At 38.8% G+C, this 11298-nt stretch overlaps 2 protein-coding genes across 4 annotated transcripts in view; both read left to right on the forward strand.

The window, feature by feature from the left end:
- The first annotated feature begins 646 nt into the window (after positions 1-646).
- Positions 647-1858, forward strand: LOC6573528 (zinc metalloproteinase nas-38). The gene has a single exon (XM_044007304.1). It carries the CDS (start codon positions 658-660, stop codon positions 1417-1419), a length of 762 nt encoding a protein of 253 aa, XP_043863239.1. The 5' UTR covers positions 647-657; the 3' UTR covers positions 1420-1858.
- A 973-nt stretch (positions 1859-2831) lies between these two features.
- Positions 2832-11298, forward strand: part of LOC6573527 — a 27768-nt gene continuing 19301 nt past the window's right edge. The window contains exons 1-3 of one of the 3 annotated variants that reach the window (XM_032731349.2): positions 2832-3102; positions 4207-4298; positions 9313-10230. In XM_032731349.2, the coding sequence (XP_032587240.1) occupies positions 9921-10230 (310 nt within the window). In that variant the 5' untranslated portion in view covers positions 2832-3102; positions 4207-4298; positions 9313-9920. The remainder of the gene's footprint in view (positions 3103-4206; positions 4299-9312; positions 10231-11298) is intronic. The other 2 variants (XM_032731346.2, XM_015166956.3) reach the window with 2 other exon arrangements.

Consider the following 11298-nt stretch of genomic DNA (forward strand, 5'->3'; position numbering starts at 1 on the left):
TCACCAAATTTTAATTGCTTTAAAAATGTTAGAGAGAGACTTGAAATTTCAGTTGGTGTCTCAGGCATAATTTAGTAGAACTGATGCAGCGCGACACTTTTGCTGGACGGCAGTGTAGGGCCAACATGATTGAATTATATTGTCATGCATACGAAAACGATTTACGTAGATTTACCTACAATCTGTGCGTATGTGTGTGTGTGTGCGTGTGCATGCGCACTATATAAATATTATATCTATGTTAAATTATGCAAATTGTAGTATAACCTAGCCTAGCAAAGTAAGTCGCAGCAAGCGAGTAATTTCGAATTTCGGCACCGATGCGGAGGGGGGAGAGAAACTAGGCTTATCAAGAGAGGGAGAGACAGACAGACAGAGAGAGAGAGAGAGGGGATTAATTATAGTTGCCTAAGTTCAATGTGTTTCTTATACTAAGTTGTTAACTGTCTAAATATAAATACATACGTAAACATATACATATAAATGTATGAGTGTGTGTCCATGTTTATCTATGCATGTGAATCGCTAGGTTACACACTTTCAATGCAAAAACACAAAACACAAAACTGATAAATTATATTTTAATGAAACATCAGCAATGCATTTTGATTCGCGCCTATATAAGACCCAAAGTCCATTCCACTGCAATCGAGCAAAATGTTTCAGTTTCTACTGCTTGGCCTGCTGGCAGGAGCCGGTGCATGGGGCACGGAGTACTTCGAGAACTATTACAACGAGATCGACGTGGACGATGAGCAGGCCGAGGTGAAGACCCGCAATGCCATGTCATCGCCGCGGCAGCTGTGGCCCAGTACGAGGATCTACTATCGCATTGCCAGCGACTGCAGCCCGGAGGAGGTGGCTAATGTGCACACGGCCCTGGCCACGTTCAACGAGCAGAGCTGCCTGCAGTTCGAGGAGCTGACGGGGCCGGCTCCACCCGGCAGTCGCTATGTCTACTATAAGAAATCGGAGAAGCTCTGCGGCACTCGCATTGGCTACAATCCCCTTCCGGTTTTCGGTTCCGGCTCGCACGATGTCCTGCTCTCTCCGAAATGCATGGCCGTGCCGGGCATTATACAGCACGAGACACTGCATCTGCTGGGGCTCTACCACGAGCAGAGTCGTCCAGATCGCGACGATCATGTTGTTATCGATTACGATAACATTCCGCGCAAGTACTGGCCCCAGTTCATGGCCACCTCGTCGAGCACCACGACCACATACGATGTGCCCTATGACTTCGAGAGCGTCATGCACTATCCGAAAAACGCCTTTGCCACGGATCCCAGTAAGCCCACCATACGCGCCCTGGTCGATGGGGTTCCCATGGAGCGGGAGATGGGACAGACGGTGGGCCCGACCGAGGGCGATTTATTCAAAATACGCAAGATGTACAAATGCGACCTAACTGCATAATACCACAATAGAGTAAGGACAACGAGAGAGAGAGAGAGAGAGAGATGGAGATAGAGAGAAGGAGAAAAAAGTTTGCAATAAATTTTAAAATTTTCATTAATTATGCATTTTTTATTATCTTTCTTCGGATGGAAAAAAATGTTTGGAGCTTTATTTGGTATTAACCTATTTTTTGATAGCCCCAAGATCATATTAAATTTCTGCTTTGCTTATTACATGATCCGATTAGTTCTTGAGTAGCTTAAGCATGATATATGCTGAAATGAATTCGTTTATATACGATCAATTTAATTTAAAAAATATGAAAAAAACTGAATAAGCAATATCAAGTCACATTCTCATTCAGATGCGGAAATTGTACTACAGTCTCACTCAATGGTTTTACCATTAAAGCTAAGAGACCTGAAATACTACGAATACTAACAGGCTTAGACATAAATGGGCAGTTCTTCAAAATATATATGTATTTATATTATATTAAATTATATAATTGTATTCTTTTTGCATATTTTATGTTTGATTTATTATTAAAAATTCAATAATATTATAATATTCTTTGGTTATTACATATTTTTGAAAATTAAACAGAATTTGTATAAATAAATAAATATATTTATTAATTTAAATAAATATATTAATTAATTTCCCCTACACACCTGACAAGTTAAGTTGAAATATATATGTATATTTATAAATAAAATAATAAATATCTGGAAATTTAATAAATGCATCTAATGAATATGCCCGCCAGCGGCTGCTGCTACTGTCTTAATCCGTTTCAATTTTGTGCCAAAGTGTCAAAGTCAGTTAACTGAATAGTAACTGGGCTGTGAACTAGTATTGTAGGGTAGTGTGGGCTTCGGTTTGATTTGGGCAGACAGCCAAGGAAATGAATGTGAGCAAAGTGCTTAGCGAGTGTGAGAGCCAACTGTCGTTACCAGTCCACAGATGTGCATGTGTGTGAGTGTGTGTGTGTGTGGGTAGAATAACCAGCAAATATGTAGCTTTGTCTCTGAAAACAATTTAAATTCGAGTTGCATGCATTAATTGTGTGTATTTTGAAACTGTAAATGTGTAAAAAAAAAAAATTAGAATAACAACAACAAATGCTGACCATAACTTTGGACTTAAGAGCGTTTGCATATGAAATGTGCGCCGGCATGGCTTAAGAGACGGCTAGGCATTAGAACTTCGAAACATCGAATGTCGAAAGAGCACTGGAAGCAAGAATAGAACATGTTGGCTATGTCTGGCACCACTGTGCTCTAACTGTGGCATGGCAAAAGCTCGCTCTCAATCTCGTGCTCTCCTTGCGCTCTCTCCTTTGGCGTGCTTTGGCTCTGCCGCCTCGTTGGCTGTCGGGCGCTCGGCGGTGCCTTGGCTCGTTTGTTGTGGTGTGTTCGAGTACTTCTTTCAGTATATTTAGTGCAGTCGTGTCGTTCGGTCGTTTTAACGGGACACCCGCATTGCTTTGGCCTAATGAAAAGACAATTCAGGCACACACTGTCAAACAAACAGCCAGCTCTTATACACTGATACGCGCAGTGCTCTATATGTGTGTGTGCGTGTGTCTGTGTGCTTTAGGTGCGGCAACTAGGTGAAAGTAAAAGTTGTTTCATGTGCAACGGTAAATAAATAATTATGCTATCATACCAGTCAACACATAACATCAATTTAGTCAATGTAAGCGAGAACGTGGGAGAGAGAGAGAGAGAGATAATGTCGATGCAAATAAATATGCAACATTTAAAGTGAAGTGTTTGATAATATATAATAAGAAAATGTAAAAATGAATTTACTCCATCTTATTCTGCTCAAGAAAAATGTGTTAAATTAACAGTTCTCAAAGTGCGCTATAACTGTTTTGTGCACAGTGGAAACAGTGGCTCACAGATTTAATCACACATCCGCAAACACTTCATGCACGTGGGCGAGTGCCCAGCCAAGGGCAGCCCCGAACAATATAAAAGCCCAACTTTTTTTTTGTTTTGTTTTGATTTTGTTGCTCAACCCGAAGGCCGCACTAAAAATAAATATCCTTTTTTCCCTTTTATTTTTTGACCGCCAGGTGTAGCCCGAAATGCTTTAAAATACCTTCACGCTAAAAAATCAATTCAGAAACAGTTGCAAAAAAAAAAAAAAAAAGGCGTAGCTATAAGTTTCGACGTTGTTACGGAAAGGGCATCCCTATATAAATAAGATGAAAAGTGTTGTAAAACTATTTAATTTTTAATGAATACGTAATTCCAAATGTTTAACGCTAAGAAACATTTTCGATTAAGTTTTTTTAACTAATTTCGGATTAGTTTTCGGGTTTGTTGGCTGCTCGCTTGTCACATAAATTGACGGCAAAAACAAAGCCATAACAATTTGCATTTCTAATAAAAGCTCGCCCTTTGGCTCGGACCGCAGACAGGGAGTTAAAAGGAAAATATTAAATGCATGAAGGGTTGCCAGATCTGCCATATACGTAAGCCTGCGAATTACGACCGGTGGAAAAACCACTGAGAGAAAAAAGACTACAAAAAAAGAAAATAAAGTAAAAAGGGATAAGGAAATTATTTTTACGCCGCATTTTATGCTTCGGTTTTCTTTTGACTGGACGCCATGAGCGTAAATAGCCCCCATACCAATTCGGTGAAACTTTATCCTTTTTTTTCTGTCGTTTTCTTGTTTGATTTTTTTTTTTCTGTGGGATTTTAAAGCATTTTGAAGGGCTTCTTTAAAGCAACAACGAGCGCGAAACGAAAGACAAAAAACCATTTAACACCCGTTTTCTATCTATAGAAAGTTTAACATTTGGAATAGACAATTGAGTTACAACATCAACATCATCAAGAGCATCTAATATTCACGCACTACTACTCAAATTACTTAAGGTAAATTCCACTAGATTCATAAGCTAACGTAAGATAATAATTTCCTCTTTAATTGTTTGGATAATACAGATAATCGCTTAAATGCCTCAAAGTCTCTCACCTCTATTAGAAAAGCAGAACCACCACAAATGGGTTTGATGCCAGGGCGGGGGATTTGTTTCAAGAGCGGCGCACGTGGATTCTAATTTTGGTTTGCTTAACTTCGTTTGCGGTTTATTTGATGATGAGACACAGCATAGATGCTGAATAAGCGAGAGAGAGAGAGAGAGAGAGAGAGAGAGAGAGTGAAAGAGAGAGAAATGAATAGATGGAAGAAAGGAAGAGAGATGAGTTAGAGGTACATTGTGTTATTTTTATGGTACCTAAGCCGCTCAATTGAATTACGAAATGAGTTGTCGAAGTAGTCGACGAGCGAATACACTTGGATTAATTAAATTTGTTGTATGATATAAAGACTTGACCCAATCAAAGTAAAAGAATGAATTTTTTATATGTAAATGGTATATATATGGTTACATGTGGTATTTAAGATGCATATGGTATATATGGTAAAGATCTAATATAACTAGTTTAACCTTCTGAAGTGCTCAGTCTTGAAATTGTACGAAATATGTGGATTATATTTAAAACAGAGATGGAGACAGAGAGAGAGAGAGAGAGAGAGAGAGAGACAGACAGAAACAGCTTTATTTATAGCCATGGCTTGACTAAACTCCATGTCCGGACTCTTTGCTTTCCCGTTATACCTTTTCAGCTACACACAATGTCATACTCGAAATACCCTAATTGGAATATAAAGGCCACTTTCATGCCTCAAGTCTTGCGAATAAGTTAATGCATTCATATACATACATAACAAAAATTCGGTCTGGTCCACTGCTCCATGGACCCGAATACATAATAATTACGTAATGCCCTACAAAGGTGTCAGACAGAGAAAGGCTTTACTTATCCGTACACGGATTTAGCATTGACACCAAAACCTTTTTCCCAGTCTCATTCTCTTTGTCAACCCTCTCTCAAAAAAAAAAAGGCAAAAAATTGTCAAAATGACATTTTCGTTTTTAATCTGTTTGCTCGCATCGGAGTTAAGCTGTGAATACAATAAATACTTGGTCTTTGTAATTTTTTAAAATTTGAATACTTCGTTATTTTATGTAAGCTTGAAGCGGATTTATAATATTTGTTTAATAATATCAAACTTTACTTAAGCATTTTTTGTCCAGCTCTTTGGGCTATTGCAAGCATTGTATCATGTGGAAAAACACATTTGCAACAAATGCCGTTCTCGAATAATTAATATGCAAATTTAAAACAAATAACACGGATGCATTGAAAACAAAGACAACAAAATAAAGAACAAAAAGAATGTAGGCAATAAAAATGAGCATCTATTGTTTTAAATGCGGCCAATAAAATTTATTATGCATATGATAAATGTGGAAATTGCCCAACAAAAGAAGCGTTATTAACTGCAACTGCAGCGGCAACGGCAACGGCAACGGCAATTGGAATTGCAACTGCTGCAGCAGAGGTCGCTGGATAATTAACGTAAATTTTTATTGGCCAATATGCATTGTTTTTAATCAAATATAATTACACGGCCTGCATACTTCAATAATTAAGTGAAGGCGCAGGGGCGTGGCCAGCGCCAAACTCTTTTCTTTTTAACCCCTTTTGACAGCTGTCAACGATGTTAACGACCTGGATATGGGTGTATTGCTTGGAGAGAGTATATACTCGAGAGGAGCATATGGGTTTTGCAGGGCTATAGGAGGGTATTCCTTGACTGTTTATATTATATTCGTATGGGTTTTACAGCCTGTATATGGTATATTGTTAAAAGGGGACAACCCTATTGAATATAAGTTTAAAGTTTCATGTCGATACGTCGCTTCGTATTTTTTTTGGAGCCATCGATCTTGGCTTGAGCCATCTAAGAGAATTTGTAATCAACGAAAAATTCGTCACTGATATGTGATTCAAAGTTTCATTTGAAAGGTTTCAGTCGAAAGAATATAGAGGTCAAACTGCATTCTACTCGGGGGAGGTCTGTTCCTTCGTTTTCGGCTATAAAATATTTGGTAACATGATCTTAAGTTCGAATTGCTTCGGACTATTTCCTAACAATAATAATAGAAATAGGCTATCCAAGGTATATGATATGAGAAAGTAAATATAAGAATACTGGAGTCGTTAATTATTTTCTACATTTTTTTTCGTGGCTCCCTGGTTAAGTTAGACACTTCTGGAACCGCCCTCGTATATAAGGTCATCTCATTCTATAACCCTTGCATCGTAAACTGTTGCAGCTTTATCGTGCCGTAACTCTTCTTCTTTCTTTAGTTTTCCCCTTTGTTGAGCGAGTATCTTGCAGTCAGTTCAGAGTGATAACAACTTTTTTCGCCCGTTTTTTTTTTTTTGTTTTCTGTTGGCCAACGCTTATTTTAATGGAAATTATAATGAAGCTCTGGGCTTTAATTATGCAACGAATGGGCGAATGGGTCAGGCACTTACAAGTTAATGCAACAGCAGCGTGATCTGCTTTTAGCTGACTTTGGCTTAATTCACTGCTCTACCGTCTGTCTTCACTCTCGCTGCTGCTGCTTTCCCTAGCTGGCCACGTGGCGTATACGCAACGCGCACCTTGACACTAATAATGCCTAACAAAAGGCGAAGAAGCAGAACGCGATGATGATGAAGATGAGAAGAATATGAAGCAAAAGGAAATAGCTTACAGCAGTCGCTCAACCACTCGCTCACCTTGGCTTACCTGTGCCACAACTGTCTGATTGTTGGCTAGATGAAATGCCATTAGGGCCAGCCCAAGCCCCAGCCAGACCGAAGCCAGGCCAGGCCAATTTCTTATGTCCGTCAAACACAGGCAAAGGACTTGGAGCTGCCATGTGGCATGCAGCAGCTGTTCTCGCGGTTTCTCTAAATAAATTTGTTTGCTGCTTTTCTTTTTATTTTTTGTGTTTCTTTTTATTCCCGAGTTCATTCGAGCATTGGACATTTCGTTCCGCTGGATAGTTTTTGTTGCAACTTGTTTCGGTGTTTTGATAAACCGATTCTTAAGGAATTTAAGTTGAATGTAGGAATTACTAATATTTAGATTTTAGAAATATGTTGGGATAGAGTTCGGAATAAATTGCAATATCCAATTTGGCTATTTAAAGTATGCATATTATTTTTTATAAAAAACTCAACTCAGTTATTTTATATTGAGGACTGATTAATATTATACCTAAATTAGGTGTTTTATACATGTATGTACATATGTATCCCGACTATAATAAGATATGATAAGCGAGCGTCTTATTGAAAGAGTAGTGTTGAGTGTATTACTCAAGAATTTTTAAGAATATTCAAAATGGCGCTTTACGAGAGTGAGAGAAATATAACTGTTGCTGAACGAGATCCCAGCTTGAGTCTATATATAGGAATATGAATATTGAAAGTGAGCATACTGAGCAAGCTTCGATATCTTATTTGAGCAAATCTATCACGTTTTATGTATATGTATATATACAAATAAAAAATTATGTTCCCCATATTGCAAATAATCATACTTTTGCTCATATAGCTATTGTATGCCATATTAATATTATTATAATCATTAAATTTACATGGCAAATAAGCTCATAGAAAGCAGGTGGGAACAGGGTGTTTTATAGTCCAGGGTATTTCTTAGTCCATCAGGCATTTCTACGCAGAGCATTCGCACTAGTTAATTTCATACATTTTTAATTGGTCAATGTTGAAAGAGCATTTCTAATGCATATTTAATGAATGAAGCCGACAATGTTGTGGACTTTAAAGTAGAAAAAGGATGTCTTTACTTATTTATACGCATTCTCTCGTTGGGTGGCTTGATACTAATTAGGAACAAGTGAACATTTCAATGTCTCAATTTATATGTCATTAAATATATGATAGGATTCTTCAGGCAGCTGCAGCCATCAGAAAGCTCAATTATCGCTGGTTTATTATAAACTTTCGCCCTCAATCTGAAGTAAAGGAAAATCATCTGACCTTAAACAATTTTAATAATGCAAATATTTTAAGATTTATAGAATGTTGCGGGCTCTGCGCTCATTCTGAGCCAGGCCACAAATTGAATTAAGAGTTTAATTAAAAAAAAAAAAACTTAATAATAATAAGAATCTCTTCGAACTGAATAGTTTCAAATTGTTTTAAGCATCTCACAAAGTTAAAACTCGTTGCACAAAAGTTTTAATTAATTATTTGGTTTTCAGAACTTCACTTAGTTGGCGTTTAGCAAAGTTTTGTTTCTAATTGAAGAAGAGTTAAATTAATTGATTATAAATATTGATAAAGCTCAGAGATTTGTAAAGCTCAATTGAGAAACTGGAGCTCTCTCTCTCTCTATTCTCTAGCTTCTTGGAGCTCTGTTAAAATTATATCTAAAGTATATTTTTCATGTATTTGCAACATTTACGCTGAATCGCCACAAATACAAATCAAATTCAATTCTTATTTATGGCAACGGTCGTAATTTAAGTGGAATTACATAGATTTCCATTAAAAGTATTTATGCTGTCGCATTCAGACCGTCGGATCTGATTATAATTTTTGGAATAACATTTCGCTTGAGAGGTAAAACATTTCGAAATTGTATTTCGCTCAGTCTCTCTCTCTCCCTCTCTCTCTCTCTTTCTCTCTCTCTCTCATTCTTTGGTATTTGGACAGTTGGAGAAACAGATTCATAAAGGCAACGCGTTTGAGAGTAATATATATAAAAAATTTCAGTCTCGCTGGCTCATACCTTAGCTATATAGATACAAATACAAACACACCCACACAAACACAGAGAGTATATTCAGCACGTGCCGGCATATACACACACAAAATTCCATTTATTTTGACTTTGACATTTGAATTTTTAATGAAATTCCAAATATTTTAACGCTGACTTTTTTGTTTCGCTTGTGCTCTGAATTTATCTCTATGTCTCTCATTCTCTCTCATACGCTGTCTGTCTCTCTTGCAGCCGTCGCAGAACGGACGCACGAAGGACGAAGGACAATCGCAATCAGTACGCTTGCCGGCCGGCAACGGCCGCTAATGAAGATGAAGTGATAGTCAGTGATATCGTGTTAAAGTGGAATTAAATAGAATATAAATCGCTGGAAAAATGACAGCGATTTCTCAGCACCAGCCGAGCAGAACAAATGCAAAGTAGTTTGCCAACATAGGACTTGGGCAGGCTACAAATAGCAGTAGCAGTAACAGCAACACCAACAGCAACAACAACAACAACAACAACAGCTTGAACGGAAGAGGAAGAGGAGGCGGCGGCGGCGGCGGAGGAGGAGGAGGAGGAGGAGGAGCAGAAGAAACGCCCTAAGCAAGCCGGGCAATTTGTAAGCCGGCTCGGCAATTTCACGCATCGCGGCAGCATGGCAGGCGCTAATAAGGCGGCCAGCCACGCCCAATTGTTATACAGTTGCCAAAAAAATGCCCATTCTCAGCTAGATTCGGAAGCGCCTACCAACTGAGCGAGAGAGTGACTGACTAGCCCCAAAGTAGCCCCCCTTTTCACACACATACATATACATATACACACACACATACACGTACAAAGGCGAGTGAAATATTATGGCAACTTTTCAAATGGAAAAACGCCAGCAGCAACAGCAGCAGCAGCAGCAGCAGCAGCAGCAGCAGAAACAAACGAATTTAAAACAACGACAAAGACAGCAGCATACAGATCCTGCTGCAGATGTGAGTCCGGAGGCACAGGACGAGCAGCTCCGGCATGGGACATTCGCAAATTGCAACCGGCTCTGGCCGACTACCTGCTCCACGGCAGCCAGCGTCGCATCTGTGGACTGCAGCAGCTGCCAGCGGGCGCTGATTATGTTCAGCATGCTAGTGGTTGTCATCGTTGTGATATCCGGCAATGGAGGTAAGTGACAGACAGACCAACTACATTATGCTCACTCGCATTTCTCATTTCACGGTTCTCATTTCTCAATTCGCATTCCCATTGCCAATCCCATTTCCATTCTCATTTTCATTCCCATTCCCATTCCAATTCCCATTCACAGCAGCTTCGACTTTGTGGCGCGCCTCCATTTTAATCAAATTTCATGGCCCAGTTTTTGTTTGAGCCTCGTTTGCCTGGCACAAATTGCAATTGTTGTCAAATTGATTTGACCAATTTCATTTATTGATTTCGATTTTCGATATCATTCGTTTCGTTCTCATGCCCAATGAGTCAGCGGCAGGAGTAACACAAAATAGAATAGCATCGACTCCTGCCAACTTGGCATTTTTCAACAATGCTTGGCTCGGCCTCACATCGGGTCTGGTGGCCCGAGTTTTTAGGTTAGGTAATTAATTTTCTTTCTGCCTCGTAAAGTCTGGGGAAATCAATGTTTCGGGCTGACCCAGGCGCTGCCAACTAGTTGTTGCTGTACTCAACTCCCTGGCGATTTTCCCTGGCCCTGATTGAGTGGATGCGAGCCAATCCGTGAGTATCTGCATGAGTAACTGCAGTAGTATAGCAGTATATGTGAGTGTGTGTGTGTGTGTGTGTGTGCGGTCGGCCTTTCATTTTACTTTCATTTTTCATATGCCGTGCGCTCGCTTAATGACAAGCCCGCCTTGGAGCTTTGGGCCCTGGGCCACCTGAGTGTAGCGGATAGCCAGGCCGCATGATCATTAGCTCTTAATGAACTGGCAAGTCGAATGCGCAAGCTTATCAGATGATTAACATGAATATTATTAAATATTGAATATCAATTGTTTATTCAGTATTAAATATATATTAAATCTAGTATTATAATTAGAGTGTATGAAATTGTTAACAAATTATGTTTCTAAGTACTTATAAGCAAGGAATGTTAAAAAGAAATGTATGTGCATGTATGTGCATATCTCAAATAGTACTAGGATCTCAGAACTAACTTAATTATTAGATTATCTATCATATATACTAATAAGGCAGATGACGGAATTAGAGAAACAAAAC

The sequence above is a fragment of the Drosophila mojavensis genome, unplaced genomic scaffold, assembly GCF_018153725.1.
Source record: "Drosophila mojavensis isolate 15081-1352.22 unplaced genomic scaffold, ASM1815372v1 contig_16, whole genome shotgun sequence".
Classification (NCBI taxonomy): domain Eukaryota; kingdom Metazoa; phylum Arthropoda; class Insecta; order Diptera; family Drosophilidae; genus Drosophila; species Drosophila mojavensis.